This window comes from Hippocampus guttulatus, chromosome 4 (genome assembly GCF_054856545.1).
Source record: "Hippocampus guttulatus isolate MCC_2025c chromosome 4, RoL_Hgut_1.0, whole genome shotgun sequence".
NCBI classification, from domain to species: domain Eukaryota; kingdom Metazoa; phylum Chordata; class Actinopteri; order Syngnathiformes; family Syngnathidae; genus Hippocampus; species Hippocampus guttulatus.
Window position 1 is genome coordinate 4,024,990 of NC_141264.1, and position 22,024 is coordinate 4,047,013.

Here is a 22,024-nt window from a genome sequence, read left to right on the forward strand (position 1 = left end):
AGTATTTATGGCTAAATTTAGCTGTTGAGGCTTTTAATCAGGTGCTGTTTGTAGTCCGGAGGTTACAGCACTGAGTGAGACAACCTGGACTTCAGAGGCAAACTGCTGTGAAGTACAGTCAAACCTCCGTTTTCGAACGTCTCTCTTCTCGACCAAATCGGTTTTCGACCAAAAATTTCGAGTTTTTTATGCCTTGGATGACGACTGAATTTCGGTTCTCGAACAAACTGAGCGCACTTGAATGCACCACTTGACTCCTCTCGCCTTCTTTACACGAGGAAGTGACACTTCCTTGGGTAGACGAGGAAGTGACACTTCCTCGTGTCGCTTTCCATTGTGAGCAGACGTGTTCAATAAACCTTTCTTTTTTTTTTACAGAGCGTGGTTTCGGTTTTTTTTGTTTGAATGTATTTATTAAAATGGGTTGTATAAAATGTAAATTTGACACACTGCTTTACATTTGTGTTACACAAAACAAAGAGAACGAGATTGCATGCATGCACGGAGAGATGTCAGTGTGAAAAGGGCAGCAAATTATGTTGCGCCTCGTGTGCGGGGGAGCTTTGCTCAGGGCAACTCAACTCAACAGTAACAGGGAAGCAGATGAGCACGTCTCCAACAACTAGCTGCCATTCTACATTGTGTCCACAGCGGTATTAAAGCCCAAGTCCTTACAGATGAGCTTAATAAATGCATAAGTAAATAAAATCACACAGTTGTATTTCAACTAGCAAAACATTGTATTTTGTGGTGCATTCTAACCTTTTATGCTACATTTAGTTTCCTGAAACCTGAAGGAATACTGCGTAGCTGCAAACAAAGTAATCACATTGTTTGATGATGTGTTGATTTAAAGAAAAAAATGAAAAAATATCTTGCGTACATTTATTCAAACTCTGCCACAATGGTGATTAATGACCAAACAAAGCAAATTTTGTTATTTTTTGTCTCAATTTTATGACGGCAGGTGGATGGAGGAGAGTGTTTTGTGTTGGAGAGCAGGGAGCACTTGGAGAGACAAAGCTCCACTTGTTGTGTGGTGCTTCATGCTAATTTCCAGCAGTGAGACAAGCATTTAAGGGTAAGATTGAATATCAGCCATTAAATATCAGGAAATCATTAAATTTGGCTTGAGATTATGGACAATGACACATTTTAGGGTCTTCAAACTAAAAGGCCACTCGTAACCTTTGACTTCAGAATACTCCCCTTTATGAGGTCCAGGCCAGCAGTCATTGCCTGCTTTTCTGCGACTAATGTAATGTTGAGTGTATGTTAACGTCTGACTACAACTGCAAAAATGTAACCCCGAACAGTCAACTTGTTTTTCTGCGTGACTATGGGCCTTGCACATGCGTGCGTCGACAGTGGAAAGTTAATTGATTTGTCTAAGAAGTAGAACCTTACTTGTTGTAGAGATGAGTCATGATGAAAGCTGCTATCTTTAAAGTCAATCTCATCATCAGTTGAGGATTGGATCTGGTGTGTTGTCACCTGTCAAGAACAAGTAATGACATTGATGAACAAGCTGTGTCCTGACAAAAAAATGTGGCATCACTATTGAGTGTTCATAAACCTAAGAAAAAGTCCTTCAATTTTCTATGCTCGCTTATCACCGCCATGCTGTCATGAAAGGAATCTTTGTATCGTATTAAGTAGTTTTGGTGAAATGCACCCGGATGTTGAGACTCTGTTGCCATGACACTGTATTACCTACAACGCTTCTGTTGACATCACGGATGAGTGAGATTACCATGACTGGCCAGCGGGAAAAGAGGGAGACAAGGCAGTTTCGACAGAAAAACAAAGCGCCAAGTAAATAAATATATATACAAAGGGCTATTAAAAGGGGTACACACCCCCTTAACAGACGCTTGCTCCACCCCTCGCTAATCTTTGAAAACGGCGCTCAAGGGGGCATTGCCTGGGGGATCGCTGGGGTGTGGTCTGGCTGTGATGGACAGCAGCCCACAAATGCATCTATTTTCCAAGTCGCTTATTCTCATGAGGGTCGAGATGGAGCCCACACCACAGCTGTCTTCGGGCAGTAGGTGGGGTTGACCCTGAATTGGATGCCAGCCAAACGCCACACAGGGAGGAATTGAACCCCTTGCACCTTTGCACTGTGAGGCGGACGTGCTAATCAGATGGACAGCAGCAAACGACCTAAATCATTTCTATACTACGACAAGCTATGCGAAATAAACTAACCAAATGCTATGATAATCAATCACAAACCTGAAAATCTATATAAAGACGTTTGCAAACGACACAATTCCAACCCACCCAGAGAAGTTTTTGAGACTGAGCTGCTTATACAATACAATGCATCTTCATTTATATACACCACAGTGGCATAGCGACTACGTCAAGATTCCGCAAGTGACATCGGGATTCCCTGATGGTCATATCAGAAGACGGAAAGCCCAAATCAAATGCAATGCAGTGTTTAACCTGAAGATGGCAACGCACAGATGGTTATGGCTCCAAATTCAACATTTCAACAAACGTCCAGTAGAACGTTGAAATAATGAACAGGACATGCAGACAGCATTAGTTGATACAGTTAATCAAGGAAAACAAGTTGATTTTTTGGTGACCACCTCTTTAAATTAATTAATGACAATTTGTGTTCTTTAACGTCGTCATGACTCGTCAATTCACAGGCCCAGTGTATTGGATAAAAAAAAAAAAAAGATTGAAATAAGAGTAAAAATCTAATCCGTTCACTTTAAATTTTTACACAATATTATCGGTCTTTGTTTGCTGCTCATGAAGCGTTGTGCTCATGTGCTGGCTTTGTGCACATCTCTTTGGGGCTTTGCCTCCTCTGTCCATAAAACCGAGTGATGCCTCTGACTGAGTGTAAGGCATAGGGTAATAATTGTGTCGCCTCCAAAAATATACAGAAAATCAACATAGTGAATAGACCACAAGGCTATGTAGGTTTACAGGGATAGCTACACATGAAAATGTTTTTGTGCCATTGGTTGAAAGCTGCACTTGACAAGAGCACCAACTGTGCTTGTGATAACTTACCAGGTCAACAGTGTTTCTCTTGTTTGTGTCAGCCAGCTGCCCAGATATGAAGGCCTCCCATTTTTCTCTGTCCTCCACTTTAAGTTCTGTCACACACAGTCAGTTCATCTTCATATATTTCACAGGTGAATATCACATACATTTATTTACACACATATTTTATATATATATATATATATATACATATACATATATATATATATTTATTATATATAGCGGCTGGATAGCTCAGTTGGTAAGGCATCGGTTTGGCGTATGGGAGACGGTGGTTCGAATCCCGCTTGGGGCAAAAAAATGAGCACATAACACCATCCAGTGTGGGTCCTTGGGCAAGATCCTTCACGCTAATGCCTACCTCATACAATGATGAGAGACAATAAAACGAATGACATGCTGGCAAAACAAGGTCTGCGTCAGGTGCTGGGGAACCAGAGCACCTTGATGAGAACCAGAGCACAAAATGGGCTACTGGAACAAAGCGGAGATGGGCGAGAGGCGATAACATGGCTCTGTTGGAATGCTACTACTCAAGCAACCCGAGTCAGAGGGGTTACATGCAGAGAATGTGAGCTAAATGGTTACTTCGAAACCCACAGTCACGGTTGACCACGAAACAACTAGTAGCTCAGTGTTCCAACATCCACAAACGGCAACTGCTGTCACAACTTGAGATTGATGAGGTACAACGCAGGTTCCATGGTGAAGGGCCCCAGGCTGTCAGATCAGAGGAGGAGGTCATACCAGAGATTGGGAGGCAAGCCCCAATGAATGCAGATGATGAGATTGGGAGGCCAGCCCCAATGAATGAAATACTGAGCGAGGCAGCAACTGACCTGAAAGCTAAGATCATGGCGAGAATGAAAGCTGGGCAACCTAGAAACGGATTACAACGGCTATGTGAAGTACCACCTGAAAGTCTCATGGAAAAAGTGAATGCAGCACTGAGGGCGATCCCTACCGTAACGATCATGGAAACCAATGAGCTGATATATGCTTCAGCATCAGTGATCCTAGAGATGCTTGGCTATAAGAGCAACCATGGAAGCCATGAGATACATTACCCACCATGGAAAAGACGGTTGGAGGCTAAGATCAAGGCGGCTCGGAAAGATGTGAGTCAAGATGTGTGGCCCAGAGAGGTGTGATGAAAAGGCCGATACCCGAGAGGTACATCCAGATGACCATACCTGAAGCACTCGAAACTGCCAAACAAAGGCTTCAAGCCTTGTCCAGCCGCCTAAAGCGGTACACGAAAGAGAATGAGGCCAGACGAATTAACAGGCTGTTCGCAACACAACCTACGAAAGTGTACGCTCAGTGGCAAGGTCCAAACAACAGAGCTGACCCACCGAGACTGGAAACTGAAAGGTACTGGAAAGGCATATGGGAGAAGGAGGTTGCACATAACAGCAGTGCACAATGGCTGGTGACCCTGAGAGAGGAGCACAGCAACCTCCCTGAACAGAACCCAGTTACCATAACAGTGGCAGACATACAGGAAAGAGTCTCAGACATGAGGAACTGGACAGCACCAGGCCCGGACATGGTCCACACCTACTGGCTAAAGAAACTCACAGCACTCCATGAGCGCCTAGCAGCACAAATGAACTAGCTGCTGAGGAATGGGACTCACCCAGGATGGCTAACCGAAGGGCGAACGATCCTGATCATGAAGGATCCTTCAAAGGGTGCAGTCCCATCCTACTATCGGCCAATAACCTGTCTCTCCACAACAGCAAAGCTCATGTCAGGCATCATTGCGGCTAAGATAAGTGGACACATACATCAATACATGAGCGAAGCACAGAAGGGCATTGGTAGAGATACCAGAGGAGCCAAACATCAGCTCCTCGTTGACAGAACAGTCGCACAAGACTGCAGGTCCCGACATACCAACCAATGGCAAGCCACTTACCCAAGTGTCCATCAAATGTGGCATATACCAAGGTGATGCACTCTCCCCACTGCTGTTCTGCATAGGACTGAACCCCCTAAACCAGGGTGCCCATTACGTCGATCCTGATCTACCGGTAGATCTAAGACAGGTCCCAAGTAGATCCGAGGAGTGTCGAGGAGAAAAAAAAAACAAATAACCATTTGTGTGTCTTTGAACATGTTAGTAATATATATTTTTTGTGTTAAATAGTGGCAGACATACAGGAAAGAGTCTGCACCCTAATCATCCTATCAGTCTCGTTTTCACAAAAAAAAAAATCTAAAAAAATAAATAAAATAAAGCAGGTAAATCTTGAATTTACGGTGGCGCGTGATTACGTCACCGGAAGTTGTTAGCGCTCAGCAGTTTGCAATTGCAACTTCTGATCAGAGCTGTTGCGCTCTGTCTTTTATCGTCATTATTCTCATTCAGAGTTTGCTTCGGGTACAACTCACCGAGGGCACGGAAAAAGAATAGGAATCTAGGAGGGCCCAGGGAAGCACTTTAAAATGGTACGTGTGAGCTACGATAGTTAACAGGCTGCAAAAGTGCATCGCATGCCTCAGTTTCAGGCTGTTTCTTATCATGGCGTGTGTGTGTGTGTGTGTGTGTGCGCGCGCGTGCCAGTAAGGGTAGATCCCGGGAGGTTAGTTGATCGAAAAGTAGATCTTCGGTCCAAATAGTTTGGCACCCCTGCCCTAAACCAAGTAATCACCAAGACAGGCTATGGATACCGCCTCAGAAATGGAGCTAGGATCAGTCACCTCCTCTACATGGATGACATAAAGCTGTATGCTAAGAGTGAAAGGGACATAGACTCCCTGATCCACACAACCAGGATCTACAGCAGCGACATCGGGATGTCCTATCAGTGGATAGAGAGGGCTGGCCTGAAGGACAGCACAGAGGCACTCATCCTGGTTGCTCAGGAGCAGGCCCCGAGCACCAGAGCCATTGAGGCCCAGATATACCACACCAGACAAGACCCAAGGTGTAGGTTGTGCAAAGAGGCACCTGAGACGATCCAACACGTAACTGCAGGGTGTAAGATGCTGGCAGGGAAAGCCTACATGGAACGCCATAACCAGGTGGCTGGCATAGTCTACCGAAACATCTGTGCGGAGTATGGACTGGAAACACCAAGGTCAAAATGGGAAACACCTCCGAAGGTGGTGGAGAATGACAGAGCGAAGATCCTGTGGGACTTCCAGATCCAGACTGACAAGATGGTAATGGCGAACCAACCAGATATCGTGATCATAGATAAAGGGCAGAGGAAAGCCGTTGTCGTGGATGTAGCGGTCCCAAGTGATGGAAACATCAGAAAGAAGGAACACGAGAAACTCGAGAAATACCAAGGGCTCCGAGAGGAGCTGGAGAGAGCCTGGAAGGTAAAGATGACAGTCGTGCCTGTGGTGGTCGGAGCACTTGGGGCAGTGACCCCCAAACTCGATGAGTGGTTGGAACAGATCCCGGGAACAATATCGGACATCTCAGTCCAGAAATGTGCAGTGCTGGGAACAGCAAGGATACTGCGCAGAACCCTCAAGCTTCCTGGCCTCTGGTAGAGGACCCGAGCTGAGTGAGGGACGGACACCACCCGAGGGGTGAGACGAGGATTTTTTATATATATATATATATATATATATATGTACTGTATACACGGTATGTGTTTGTGTGCGTGTATATCAAAAAAAAAAAAACAATCACTTGTGGTGTGCCACAGGGTTCAATTTTAAGTTCAGTGCTTTGTAACCTGGATTCTCTTTCTTGATGGTCATCAGCATATTGGTGGTAAAGGGAGCGAACAGCCTGTATCAGCGGGTTGGTACCCCATACTCCCGAAGCACCCCCCACTGAACTCCCGAAGGTGCACGGTCGAACGCCTTCTCCAAGTCCAGAAAGCACATGTAGACTGGTTGGGTGAGGACCTTGCTGAAGGTGTAGAGCAGGTCCACTGTTCCACAGCCAGGACAAAAACCACACTGCTCCTCCTGAATCTGAGGCTCAACTACCCGACAGATCCTCCTCTCCAGCACCCCTGAATAGACCTTACTCGGGAGGCTGAGGAGTGTACTGTCTGTAGTCGGAACACACCCTCCGGTGCCCCTTTTTAAAAAGAGGGACCACCACCCCCGTCTGCCAATCCAGAGGCACTCCTCCCGATGCTGCAGAGGTGTGTCAACCAGGACAGCCTCACATCCAGAGCCTTGAGGAACTCTGGGCGGATCTCATCCACCCGTGGGGCTTTGCCACGGAGGAGCGTTTTAACCACATCGGTGACTTCAACCCCAGAGATGGGAGAGCCAACGTGAGAGTCCTCAGATTCTGCTTCCTATTAGGAAGGTATGTTGGTGGAGTTGAGGAGGTCTTCCAAGTTCAGTCAAACCTCGGTTTTCGAACGTCTCTGTTATCAACCAAATCGGATTTCGACCAGAAAATTTGAGATTTTTACGCCTCAGATTATGACCAAAACCTGATTTTCGACCAAACTGAGCAAACCCGAATACGCCACTCGACTCCTCTCGCCTTCCTTACACGAGGAAGTGACGCTTCCCCGTGTCGCGTTCATTGTGAGCAGACGTGTTTGTTGTGATTTACGCAAATCTGACTGTTTTTTTTAAATATTTCTGCATAATGTATTAGCCCCTAATCATGGGCTAATAAAATAGTTTTGGATTTCGAACAAATCGCTTTTCGAACAGCCTTCTGCAACGGATTATGGTCGAAAACCGTGGTATGACTGTTTTCTCCCCACCAACTCACAATGTCACGAGTCGATGTCAGCCGCGCCCCATCCCCACTGTACACAGTGTTAATGGGGCAAATATCATTTCACTGTGCATTTGAGAATTCTACATGCACAGAACAAATTATTAGTAATTTTAAGACTTAATACGGATGCGATGCAGATGTAATGTGTTCTTACCAGCGATGAGCTGTTGTATCTGTAATCCGTTAGGGCCTTTGTCACAGTTATGAAGTATTGAATTTGCTATTCTTGTGAGGTGACCCATGTAACCTCGCCGCCGACCACCTTCAAGCCTAAAAAAAAAAAAGGCCCCAAAAATCTTGAGCATACAGAGCACCCAAAACCAGCTTTTTGACCTTTTAGTTTTCTTGTTTATTTTGAAATAACTTGTATAACATTGAGTGCCCAGAAAGCTGCTTCTTGCTTTACTGTCTGCAAGTAAGATAATAAAAAGAAGACCTTTCACATGCCCTCCTCCCAAATAACACAATATCACGTGATTAATAAAAAGAGTGTCTTCTCAAACACCTCCTCCACCAAAAACGACTTATGACATATTAGTATCTTCAGCCGCCTTAACATTTTTCTGTGCCCAGACCACGACAGCCACGGTTCTGACCTACTCAAAGCCCAATTTTGATTACTCTATTTTATACACTCCTGTTCCCTGAGCAACGAAAACTAAGGCACACATTGCGAATCCAACTCCGAACTCTTCGATGGGAACTAAGGAAATGATTGGGACGGACGGGTGCTGCAATTTAACTTTTGTTGTAGGCACTGCAAAGCACACACCAGACTGCTGTGCAACAGTGTCTTTTTGTTTTTGCATTTGTCCCAGTCCAATAGGCCAAATAAAATAAATAAATTGCAATAGGAATAGCAATATGCTTTCCTTAACACAATAACAGTAAGGGAAAATAGAAAACACAAGTAGAAAAGTGTAGTAGAAACGATTTTCCATTCAAAAAAGTCCACTCAGTCAATCAATTTTGAACGTTTATATGAGCAACCCATCAAGTACATATATGCCTATCTTTGGTAACGTTTAAAAAAAAAATTTAAATCAATAAAAATACCTGTACTTCACAGGCAACGTTTTAATCGTCAAAAAATATTTTAGCAACCTACATTAAACGAATGCACCTCAAGGAAAAAAAAAAAGAAACAAGAAATACTCACTGCTCCTTTTCATTAGTGTTCCAAGCATCAACAATTCTCTGGATGAAATGGCATTTTTGAAACAACTGTTGGAGGGAATTACACACACAAAAAAAAGTTAACTTCTTACTCCAAAATGAAATCTGGCATTGAACATCTTGAGTTAAACTTATGAAAGCCCCGCCAGTAGAATCTATCATAACAGTGGCCATTGCATTTTCAAATAATATTAAAATTAGGAATAGCGTAATCACTTTTTAGTAACCAAATAGGAATCAGTTAAAATCCATAATACATATAAATTATATTTTAAGTATCCTGTAAAGGGCAAACTTAACAAGACATTGCACAGATTCCTGTGAAGCGATTTTATTTCTGACAAGATCACATTTCATTGTTAGCTATAACCTGCACAATTAATTTGAAATAAAACAAAAAGCTTATCTCACCCACACACACACACACACACACACACACACACACACACACACACACACATACTTACTTACCTTTCAGTGTTTGCATTTAATCATTAAGAAAATGGAATGTTTGACCTGAAAATAAAAATGAGCTGCCTGTTAACAGAGAGCTGCCCAAAAGACTAAAAGCTAAAACTAAATCAAAAGATGTTTTAACACGTGTTTCTATATTTAAGATGTGCACACAGCAACCAGCTGATTGTTGTGCCGCGCAAGAGATTTCTTTCCTTTCTCAATGGACTGTTCAAGTTCTCGGACACATGGGAAAACTTTTTTTTTTAATTACTTCATGGTCTCATTATTATATCATAAAATTAAGATGGGTTAAAATTGGATGAACAATGCTTTGTTTGCTTTCAATGCAAACAGAAGACTTTTTTTTTGTACTACTACTCTTTTGCACTCTTTGCCAATACCATCCATCCATTTATCCATTTTCTAATCCGCTGTTACTCAGGAGGGTCGCTGGAGCCTAGTCCAGCTGTTGTGCAGTAGCCAATCGCAGCCAATCTCGCCACAATGCTCAATAATAACTTTCTCAACAATAACTACAACAAAGCAGTCAACAATTCTCAGCAGAGAAGTGGAGCCTGGCAACGCATTCTTTTTTTTAATTTTTTTTAGAAAACTCGTGAGTGGCGGTGATTTCTTTTTGACATATCACCAAACCAAATACCCCACGAGAGTTGACAAGATCACAGGTGATGGGTGCCAGGGCACCCCAGAGACTATTTGTATTCAAGCCATTCAAACGTAACTGTTTCATAATCTGTGCCCTTTCAGGCCATATCACCCAGCCCCACTCGACAGTCGCCCAATGTATCATGTATTTGAATCTTACATGTCTGACGAGGATGCTCTCTCTGGCATTTTCTTGTTCTGTGTCGAGCTGGACTTCAGTGGTGAAAGGTGGCATGACCAGAATCACAGCTGTACAGATTTCCACCTGGATGTGGAGGAAGTTGTTCCAGATGTATCTGAAATACATATCCTATGAAAAATAACACAGTGCCCTAGTTATCACCCAATATAGTTGTATTTGTTTATATTTATATATTTATGTCTTTATGGCTTTTTTATGCAGTTCAATTTCGCTGCCCTTATTTTTAGCTCTGTGTGTTTTCAATGCACTGCATTGAAAACACCCACAGTGGCACTATGGCACTGTGGTTGATAGAAAAGAAATTTCATCTGTGCTCTATGTTGCACATAGAGCATATTTGACAATAAAGCTGACTTGAATTTATATGTTTTCCTCTTGACGTGACCAAACATTTCAGTATTTTTAAGGTCACATTAGAAAAGAAAATCTGAATTGTCATGCAAATGTAAAAATAGATCGCCACTGTTGATCTCAAGACCGAACAAAAATGATCACTGTTTTGAATAGGGACTGCAAACAGCACGCCGGCATGATTAACTCATTCACTCCCAAAGACGTTTTAAAACGTCTTTTCAGACTTGGTCCAGAATTGGCTGGTACTGAATGAGGTAAGTGTCACAGAAATGTAAAAAAAAGTTAATCACCGGAAAAAAAAACACCAATTCACAAGAAAAGTGATGGTAAAATTTATCAATCCTGACACAAATGCTTGTCGCTGCTTCATTGCTTTGAATGAGTCTGCTTGCTTCATACATACAGTGCTAAGCAAAATTTTACTCAAATTGTCCAACCCTTTGAGATGTTCCGTGAGACGCCTGTATTTTAATGCTCTTAACCGTTCCTCCAGATTTTTGGAAATGCCACTTTGGATTTAAAGGTGCTCGCTCGTATTTGTGAAATTCTTGTTACAGTCCTTTAATAAAAAGAACCTTTTATGGGATTGAGCCAAAAGACTTTTCCCAAAATGTTGGTCAATACCAGCTCCTGTTGTGAGTCCTATCGAGCCAACAGGAAGGCAAACAGAAGACACAAAGTAGAGAAATGCTGCCAATGTGAGGAAAGCCTACGGCGCTTCTTCTATGCGCTGCCTGGAAACATGACCACAACTTGATACACCTTAAAACCACCAAGAGGCTATTGGTGGAACAGAAGGCAGATCAAATAAGGACTGTGACATTTTCCTCTAAAACAGTGCTTCTCAAATAGTGGGGCACTTGATCATTTGAATCAGGGGTGTTATAACAGGGAAAGACGGAAAAGAAGCAGGAAAGCGGCCTTTGAGGACCGGAGTTTGACACGCCTGATTTACAGTATGTACAGCACTGCTCCAGCTGCAGAAGTACTCTACAATTGAAGTTGAGTTGAAACTGGGATACTCACAAGTATTACTCCCAGGGTGTTGAGGTGAATGAGCTCTTTACTGATGCAGGGAGTGTTGGTTTGCAACAGACTGACCACAAGTCTGACCACATGGAGCCTTGCGTTACCCACAGGAGGATCGAGCACCCCCCACGTTGTCCTCATCATCTCGTTCTGTTTGAGAGAGCACAAACTCTTGACTCAGATATAAAAGCAAGTGAAAAAAAATGTTGAGCCTTTTTCAATAAGTGTTAATCATGCAGGTTTGTTTTTCTTTCATCCTAAGAAGATCTTAAAATTAGAACAATACATCCATGTCACTGGAGCCCATCCCAGCTCATGTTGCGTCAGAGCCGGGGTGCAGCCTGGACTCCGTGCCAGTCTATCGCAGGTCAAACAGAGACACGCATTCACATTCTCATTCACAATTACAGACAGTTTCCAGCTCTCAAGTACCGTATTTTCACGACTATAAGGCGCCATTAAAAGTATTAAATTTTCTCCACAATTTGCGAATGGATTGTGGCTGCTCGGACGAACGTGTCTGCTTGCACTGGTGTTCGAGCTTTTGGCAAGGTCAGCATCATTTCTGTGGAGCCACATGGCAATGAGTGACTCTGACAACGAGAGGGAACCCGGCGTTTTTGATGGATTACCGGTACCTGCACAATTGTTCAATTCTGATACAGAAGATGAGGATTTCTGGGTGATGATTGATCGAAAAACGTGAGTACATTGTACGATGGCTAAATAAAATACAACCGAACTCAGTTTTGCTTCCGTTGCCTTTTTAAAAACGTGTTTTTAGCGTGTATCCGTATGTCTTGGCATGCTACCGTATGCTTCAAGCTAACGTGTTAGCGTGCGCGCATGCATGCCGTATGTTTAAGCTGGCGTATGTTTTACCACTGTAAAACTGCGCCCAATAATACAGTGCGTTTTGTCTATGTGTCAAATACAGAAATAGCACCCGTTAATGAGACTGCGCCCAACAATACGGTGCGCCGAATGGTCGTGAAAATACGGTAAGCGAAGATGCATGGTTTTGGAATGTGGGAGGTTTCCCACAGAAATCCAATGCACAGGAGAACATGCCAAATCCACACAGGAGGGCCTGAGCAGGGATTCGAACGCAGACCATCTTGGCTGACATATGCTAAACACTGAATGAATACAAGTTCAGCTGAACAGCAATCCAAGCAATATTACATCATGGTGTTTAAAAGAAAAAGGAGAAAAAAAAGAGAAACATTTGCGTCAGGAAGCCTCAGCCTAAAACTGAAATGGATTAAAGCAGCGGTGTCAAACGTTTTAGCATTTTATCAAAAGCGTTCAGGATAAGGAGTATCAAAAGTCGGTGGGAGTAAAAATCTGTCGTTTAGAAAATAATGGATGCATGGAACGGAAGGGAGATACTCATGAGTAGGAATATTTTTGAGAGGAAAAATATGCGAGGTTAAGTTCGCATTCTCCGTAAAATTATTGAGTTGAATTTCAGATATAGAAAAATGAGAATGGTGCAACCTGGATGACTTGATTGACAAGGATGCATACGGTTAGGTCTGCACATTTGCAGAATGACACAAACATGGTTTTGCACACACCACCAAATTTTCATCTCGGATAAAAATAATGTGCAGTGTGACATTAGAAATGTCAGCCGACTTCCGAAAATTCTAAGTTTCACCGTAGCTTTGCCAGGGCGTCATTTGCTGCTCATTTGTGGGTCTTGCTGCATTCAATGCCAAAAAAACACATTTTTTTGTTGACAACAAGCCAATTACTTGGCCCCTTATTTCCCTTTCCAGGTATGTTTTGCACAGTGTGAGCTGGCAATATGTAGCAGCCTTCAAGCCGTCAGAATACATCTTCCAGTAGTTACATCAACAATGTACAGCCAAATATTGTTGGCCGTGCCATATCATTTTGGATGCAGCGTTTACCCAAGCTTTCGATCATATGCTAAAGCTTGTCCACACCAAAGGCTTTCACTCTCACTGTAGGTTTATTTTTCAAGCCTATGGCATTCTTTACTTGGATAGAGATGGGGCTTGTGCAAAAACAGATTTTTGGATTTTGTTCAAATCTTTTGATGTTGTCATTGTCCAAATGCTGCTCGACTTAACTTTACCTATTTCGATTTAGAAAAAATTACTACAGATCAAACTTGTTTCCTGTGTAAAATGCAGTAACTACATACTCTTACTTCTGGTACAGGGTAAAATAAAACTACAGCTAATATTGTTTACAAATATTGGCGTTAAAATAATGATTTCAATTACTGTATTTTCACGACCCTGAGTCTTAAATTTTCTCCAAAATGGACGGGGCGCCTAATAATGCGGGGCGCCCAATCTATGCACCCTGTTCCAAAATGTGTGACTGTTGCTTGTTGATTGTGACTTCGATAGGCGCTCCGCTTGACTGACTGATGGTATGCAGACAAGCTGCTTACGTAGAGGAAAGGCGGACGTAACAGAGGACGGCATGCGGATATTAGTGAAAGAGGATGCTAAAGGCACAACCACCAGTAGGTGGTACCAATGCCGGTACGTGGATTGGGCAAAACAAAACGGACCCCTGAAAACGGAACCTATGAAGAGACATGCCTACGAAGCACAGGTCAAACTTAAAGCGATCAGTTATGCGGTGGAACAGGGCAAGAGAGCAGCTGTGAGAGAATTTAAGATAAACAAATTCATGGTTCGCAAGTGGAGGAAGCAGGAGGGCATAAACTGCCGGAAAACAATTGCAGACAAACACATCCAGCCGAACCACATCACCAACGTGGACAAAGTGCCGCTGCCTTTCTACATCCCGGTGAACCACACTTTTGAAAACAAGTGGACTAGCACGGTAGCGATACGCACAAAGGGCCATGAGAAGTGGCTTTTACTGTTGTGCCTGGTTGCCATGGTAATGAACAGAAACGGCCACCTGTAGTGATTTTTTTTTAAGAGAAAGAGTTTTGACGAAGGAAATGAAACCACTGGATATCAATGTAAACAGTGGGAGGCATGGAAGCAATGGATGACGGATTGCGAACACAGCTTTACAATGACTGAAGGCAGTGCCGGGCGAGTTTCGCCACAATTTGTGGATGGATTGTGGTTGCGTGGGCGAACGTGCCTGCTTTGCACTGTTGCTCGACCTTTCGAAAGAGCATCATTTCTGAGGAGTCGCACAACGAGACTGACTCTGACAATGGCGAGAGGGAACCTGGCGTGTTCGATGGAGAACTTGCCCGGCTGTTCATTTCAGATTAAGATGAGGACTTTGACGGATTTGTGGATGAGGATTGATCCAAAAATAATGTGAGTACCATGTTAAATACTTCAATCAAGTACAACCAAACTCACTTTTGCTCCTGCTGCCTTTTTAAAAACCTACGCTAACGTGTGTGCATGCATGCTCCCGTATTGTTGAAGGTAGCGTATGTTTTAGCCCAGATCATCACGAGAGCCCCCTCCTTTCATCATGTCACCCCCATCCCCCGACAGCTCCACTGGCTCCCTGTCAAATTTAGAATCAACTTCAAAATACTTCTCTATACATTTAAAGCCTTGCACCCCCCCCCCCCCACCCCATCTGTCTGATCTTCTTCGAATTCTGTTCCCTCAGGTCCTCATCCTCCCTCCACCTCTGTGTACCCTCTGCCCGTCTCAGCACAATGCGGTGCAGAGCTTTCAGCCGCTCTGCCCCCAAACTCTGGAACTCACTTCCTCCTAATACAGTAAATATTCTCTAGTACGAACTCGTGTTTGCGCTGTCCAATTTGTCCTGATAACAGAAATTCCTCATTTGGGAAATGAGCATGGTACATGTCCTTTATGAACCTGCAAGTATGTTGACAAAATGCACGTGTAACAACACAATCAATAAAATACAAAAATATACTGTCCAAAAACTGTTTATATAACAAAAACTGCAATACAGGTGTATCCCAAAAAAATCACAACAGTAAAATACGTACAGTATTTTAATGTTTATTTTTTTCTGTCTTGGGAAAAAAATGTGTATTTTGGATTGTTTTGTTGGATGCATTCTTTGGTTTATGACAATGTTTGCCTGCGTGTCATACAGTTTTCTTGCTAGTTGCAAGTAACTGTCCCGTTGATCACCGATGTCTGGTAATTCTTGTGCATACTGAAGGATTTTTGTTGCCATTTGCACTGCTTCCTTGCTGGATGGTGGCTTGTCATCAGGGGTTGAATCGATGCCTTGTTTTTTAAAGTTTCGTAAATTTGCGTCTTTCTGACTCCAAGTGTCTGCTGGATCTTTTTTACTTTGTGTCCAGCCTGCTCAAACGGATGCATTTCACTCGCTCCGCTCCAGTCGTTACAGTTCTTCTACGTTTCGATGCGATGATCTACACGACGTAAGTAAATAAAGTTAAAATCTTTCGCAATTACAGTAAAACGCACGCCAATAAAAAGTCGCTTACATGTCTTCGTTTCGAATCTGATGAATGAAAACGGCGAAGCGAACACGTTTCTTCGGTCATGTCGAGTGGGTGCTGCTTTTAAGCTAGTGCCGCGTTCTCCAGGACGTAAGTGAATAAAGTTAAAATCATTCACAATTACAGTAAAACGCACGGCAATAAAAACTCACTTACACGTCGTCATTTAGAATCTGATGATCGAAAAACGCGAAGTGAAAACTTGTTTCAGCGTCAGTCTTTTCCGTCGCATCGGGTGGCCGTTGCGTGTATTTAAGCTCCCGCACCATTACAACTCCATCCGGGTTACGGGATGTGGAATTTCCGCTTACGCAACTTCCGGTAACACGTAATATCGTAGTCAAAATGTTAATGCATAGGTTTTTATTCCGGGTGAAGGATATTCCTTTCTATAGAATTCCGGGGATGGGAATATTTACTGTATCCGCAATATTGATTCTCTTCCCACATTCAAATCCCATCTCAAACCCCACCTATTTAAACTTGATATCCATCTTAAATCCATCTCTTTCTTTATTTATGCCATATTTTCTGCACTAAAAGGTGCACTGGATTATGAGGAGCACCTTCAATGAATGGCTATTTTGTTGGCTATTTTTTTTCATACATTGGACGCATCGCATTATAAGGCACAATCTACAATGCCTCCACAAGATGGTGCTACGCTCCTTCCATTCAACTCCAGAGGCGTCCGTTCAACTCCAGAGGCGTTCATGACCGCCTCTAAAAAACATAAATTAACTACCGTATTTTCACGACTATAAGGCGCCTTTAAAAGTCTTAAATTTTCTGCAAAATGGACAGGACGCCTTATAATGCATATAAGAGGACGCTAAAGGCACGTCCCTAGCAGGTACCAGTCACGTGAGTACATTGTAAAATGGCTAAATAAAGTACAACCGAACTCAGTTTTGCTTCCGTTGCCTTTTAAAAACGTAATTTTAGCGTGTGTCCGTATGTCTTAGCTGCTACCGTATGCTTTAAGCTAACATACCTGGTATGTTTTAGCGTGCATGCATGCTCCCATATGCTTCAAGCTAACGTGTTTTTAGCGTGCGTGCATGCATGCTGTATGTTTAAGCTGGCGTATGTTTTACCATGCCTGGCTGCGCCCAATAATACAGTGCGTTTTATGTATGTGTCAAATACAGAAATAGCACCCGTTACTTAGACTGCGCCCAACAATACGGTGCGCCGAATGGTCGTGAAAATACGGTATTACAGTACTTAAATGAAACGACGGAAGTTTGAAGATAATGCATCAAAACAGAAAATCAAGCAAGGAAATTACAAAATAAATTCTATATACCCCCTAGAGAATTTATTTTGTGATTTCCTCGCTTGATTTTCTTCGTAGTTTCAGTGAAGTAATCATTAATTTACGTTTTTCGGAGGCGGCCATGAACGCCTCTCGAGTGGAACGGAAGAAGAGAAGGCACGGAAAAGGCGTGCAGTACCTGTATTTGTTGAGACTGTGAAAACCATGAATAAAGTCTGTGTTATAAAAAAAAATAATAATAAAATAAAACCCCAGCTCTCCTTTTTTCAACAAATACAGGTGTGTCTTTGTCCGTCTCCGTGCCTTCTCTTCTTCCGTTCAACTCGAGAGGCGTTCATGACCGCCTTCGAAAAACGCATGGATATTTCCTTGATCATAGCTCGAAACAGAATGATCAGATGTCAGTAGTAGTTATTTATTCCTTTGTTGTGTATTCACAAATGATGAAATCACAATATAAATTCTGTAGGGGGGGGTATAGAATTTATTTTGTGATATCCTCGTTTGCTTTTCAGTTTTGATGTATTATTTTCCATTTTCGTAGTAATCGTTAGTTTACGTTTTTCGGAGGCGGTCTTGAATGCCTCTCGAGTTGAACTGAAGAAGAGAAGGCACGTAGACAGACAAAGATGTACCTGCATTTGTTGAGACTGTTTTAAAAAAACAACACCACAGCTTTCCTTTTTTCGGAGCCGCAACAGAAACGTATTCAATAAAGCAGCGACACAGTTCACTGAAACAACAGCAAGTTATAACATTGGAAACATGTCTCCAGGAAGGAGCCATCTTGGAGCCGATGTATTATCGTAATGACCATACAAAAGACGCACTGGATTTTAAGGCGCTCGGTGAGCTTTTAAGAAAATGGAAGACTTTTTGGTGCGCTCTATAGTGTGGAAAATATGGTAATTTTAACTGTTTAACTATTGTTTTGCCCTTGATTGTAAAGTGTCTTGAGTCTTGTGAAAGGCGCTTATAAATAAATTGTATTATTATTATTACCATGCCTGCGTCCAATAATGCAGTGCGTGTTATACAAGTGTTAAATACAGAAACATGACTCGTAACTGACACTGCGCCTCTTAATGCGGTGAGCCGTATGCTTGTGAAAATACGGTACATTGGAATCAAGCGATCAGCGGTTGGGGGTCTGGGGAATTAACACAACTACTATGCTGTGTCAATGCATATTTACCTTTGGGGGATCCAGCAGCAGTTGATGAAAGTCTTTGAGTCGTGGTCTCACAGCCTCCAAGATGCTATGGTTGACTGAGAATGAAGGATTGGACATTCTAGGGGAGCATTCCATATGGCCCTCAAACCTTGAAGAGAAACACCGATCCATAACATTTTCAGTGAAGCTGCAATCAGTTATGCAACATGTTAGCGTCAAGGTCGTCATTTTGTTGGAAGTTAGTTTTTCAACATCATAATTTATATAATAATTTCTCCATTAGATATCGGAGGTAGTGTTGGTTATGGCTCTTGGTTGGCTCTCCCTGATACACATCCTGAAACAGTGAACATCATCAATTTCACACTTCTGATTTACATGGAATTGTAATGCAATGTTTAAACTTAGCCAACTTGAGACTGACAACCTATCTGACCCAAAAGTAGTTGTTTTTTTTAAACCTTAAACTTTTTATTCATGGATGTTTCAAAATCAAAACTCTGCATTTTTTGTTGCAGCAGTAGCTTTGTCCAAAAGAAAAGGAGAGAATGACAATATAGCTTCACTGAACCTTTAAAATATTCACGTTTGAACTTTTTTTTAACGTTTACTGTTAATATACAGGACATACGCTGGTCGTCTTGTCTCAAACAGTGTAAGAAGGATCTGGATGACACTGACAATCGCAGATTCATTCTTCTCCTTATCGAAGATATGGGACAGAAGCTTCTCTACCGTGGTCTGCCTGAAGACAGACAAGAAGATACATTACATGTATTTACCACATCACTTCGGCAACACTCCTCAGAAATTCTTGGACGCGTTTGAATTCACTCTTTGTAAATCCTAAATGATCAATTGTATAGTCATGGTCAAAAACCATGGCGCGTCTATCAGGTAATGCCCCAATTGTCCCCAAAAAATTGGACCAGTTACAAATTCTTCCGTATTCACATTTATTGCGTTGGTTTACATCATAGGTGTCAAACTCAGGTCCTGGAGGGCCGCTGCCCTGCATGTTTTCCAAGTCTCCCTGTTGCAACACACCTGATTCAAATGATCAGATCATCAGCAATCTCTGCACAAGCCTGACATTGAACCTGTTCATTTGAATCAGGTGTGTTGCAACAGGGAGACTTGGAAAACATGCAGGGCAGCGGCCCTCCAGGACCTCAGTTTGACACCTATGGTTTACATTGAAACACAGGGGGGAATTTAATGTTTTGGGGGGTTTATTTTAACAATTCTTTTACCCAATAATGTTGTGTAGTCAATTTTTGGAGTTCTGTGGTTTGATTTGGCTTTTTTTTCAGCCTCCAAACAAAATCACTTAACATGTGAAGAGCAAATCATTTCGAATGGAGACAATTTCCTGGGAGAACTGGTCTGACAGAAGCAATAGGGGCGCCCTTGTTTTCGCCCATCACTGTACTTGATGTAATTTCACTAAGATTACTAACAGCTTCTCTTTTTGGTTGACGAGACCAAGTGTCATTGATCTAATACATTTGCGGAGCACTGCATTTATGAGCAAAACCTACTTTTCAAGTGTAGCCAGTAATGGGTCTGGCTGCGGGCATCCCTGAACCTGGAACATCTGGTCTCGGCTCAGTCTGATGATCTCACACAGTGACTGTGAAGCGTTGGAGTGTCTCTGTGGGAAGAGTACATTTTCTATCAAATAAAAATAGCACCGTAATTTCCGCACTATAGGGCGCACCAAAAAGTCTTCAATTTTCTTAAAAGCTCACCGAGCGCCTTAAAATCCAGTGCGTCTTTTGTATGGTCATTACGGTAATACATCGACTCCAAGATGGCTCCTTCCTGGAGACATGCTTCCAATGTTATAACTTGCTGTTGGTTCAGTTAACTGTGTCGCTGCTTTATTGAATACGTTTTTGTTGCAGCTCCGAAAAAAGGAGCGCTGTGGTGTAAATTTTTTACAACGGTCTTAATTTAAACTCTGTTTATGATGATACTAATGCAGCGTGTTATACCGGAGACAAATTCCTTGTGTGTTCTTCGTACTTGGCCAATAAAGATGATTCTGATTCTGAAATACAGGTACGTCTTTGTCTGTCTACGTGCCTTCTTCCGTTCGACTCTAGAGGCGTTCAAGACCGCCTCCGAAAAACATAAACTAATGATTACTTCAATGAAAATTTAAAATAATACAAATGCTGATTTATATAGCGCTTTCACAACAGCGGCAGCTGTAACAAAGCATCAAAACTGAAAAGCAAGCGAGGATATCACAAAATAAATTCTATAGCCACCCCAACATAATTTATATTGTGATTTCATCATTTGTGAATACACAACAAATGAATAAATTACTATGACTGATATCGGATCGTAGTCGTCGTGGCGCTATGATCAAGGAAATGCCAATGCGTTTTTCGGAGGCGGTCATTGGATTGGATTGGATACAACTTTGTCAAATGTGCAACATAGTGAACGCCTCTCGAGTTGAACGGAATAAGAGAAGCCACGGAGACGGACAAAGACTCAACTGTATTTGTTGAAAAAAGGAGAGCTGTGGTTTGATTTTTTTTTTAAAACGCAGACTTTATAAATGGGTTTCACAGTATCAACAAATACAGGTACTATACGTCTTTGTCCGTCTCCATGCCTTCTTCCTTTCCACTTGAGAGGCGTTCATGGCCGCCTCTGAAAAACACTACTTCAATGAAACCACGAAGAAAATCAAGCGAGGAAATCACAAAATAAATTCTGTCGGGGGGATATAGACTTTATTTTGTGATTTCCTCACTTGATTTTCTGATTTGATGCACTATTTTCAATTTTTGTAGTTTCATTTAAGTACAATAATAGTTAATTTACATTTTTCAGAGGCGGTCATGAACGCCTCTCAAGTTGAACAGACGCCTCTCGAGTTGAATGGAAGGAGCGTAGCAACATCTAGTGGAGGCATTGTAGATTGCGCCTTATAATGTGAAGCGTCCAATGTATGAAAATGTTTTACAAAATAGCCATTCATTGAAGGTGCGCCTCATAAATTCAGTGTGTCTTTTAGTGCGGAAAATACGGTAATAATAATAATGTTTTCTCACATTTTGGCATGTTTTATTTTAAAATGACATGTCCTCCAATTTCTCCACAACACCCGATGAGGATTATTAAAAAGTTTGAGGGGAAAAAAGTTTGAATTTAAAAAATACAAACCGCAATTTCAATTGAATTGGGTAGTTGTGTAAAACGTAAATACAAACAGAATACAATGATTGGCAAATATGTTGCAACTGATATAGTGCTCCAGACTGTCTATAAATGGTTGCATTTTGCCCTCAAACTTTAGGACAAGTGCAAGTACATTTTTCAAGTACTTGCTCATCTGCAACCAGATAAATGTGCCGTTACTTGTCCAGCCCTAACTGAAGCTTGTAACAATACAGTATGCTTTTATTCATTGGGTTCAGCAATGTCATGGCCGAGCATTTTCTGTATAAGCCATTTCAGAAATAGTTGCATTTCAGAGTTGA

General features: G+C 42.2%; 1 protein-coding gene across 3 annotated transcripts in view; it reads right to left on the minus strand.

Moving 5' to 3' along the window:
• ppp6r3 (protein phosphatase 6, regulatory subunit 3) overlaps positions 1–22,024 on the minus strand; it is a 65,338-nt gene that overhangs the window by 29,688 nt on the left and 13,626 nt on the right. For all 3 annotated transcript variants that reach the window (XM_086108333.1, XM_086108332.1, XM_086108331.1), the window contains exons 7-15: positions 20,063–20,175; positions 19,153–19,266; positions 18,543–18,669; positions 11,631–11,783; positions 10,209–10,358; positions 8,910–8,974; positions 7,905–8,020; positions 3,040–3,125; positions 1,408–1,494 (exon numbers count right to left, since the gene is read on the minus strand). In XM_086108333.1, the coding sequence (XP_085964459.1) occupies positions 1,408–1,494; positions 3,040–3,125; positions 7,905–8,020; positions 8,910–8,974; positions 10,209–10,358; positions 11,631–11,783; positions 18,543–18,669; positions 19,153–19,266; positions 20,063–20,175 (1,011 nt within the window). The remainder of the gene's footprint in view (positions 1–1,407; positions 1,495–3,039; positions 3,126–7,904; positions 8,021–8,909; positions 8,975–10,208; positions 10,359–11,630; positions 11,784–18,542; positions 18,670–19,152; positions 19,267–20,062; positions 20,176–22,024) is intronic.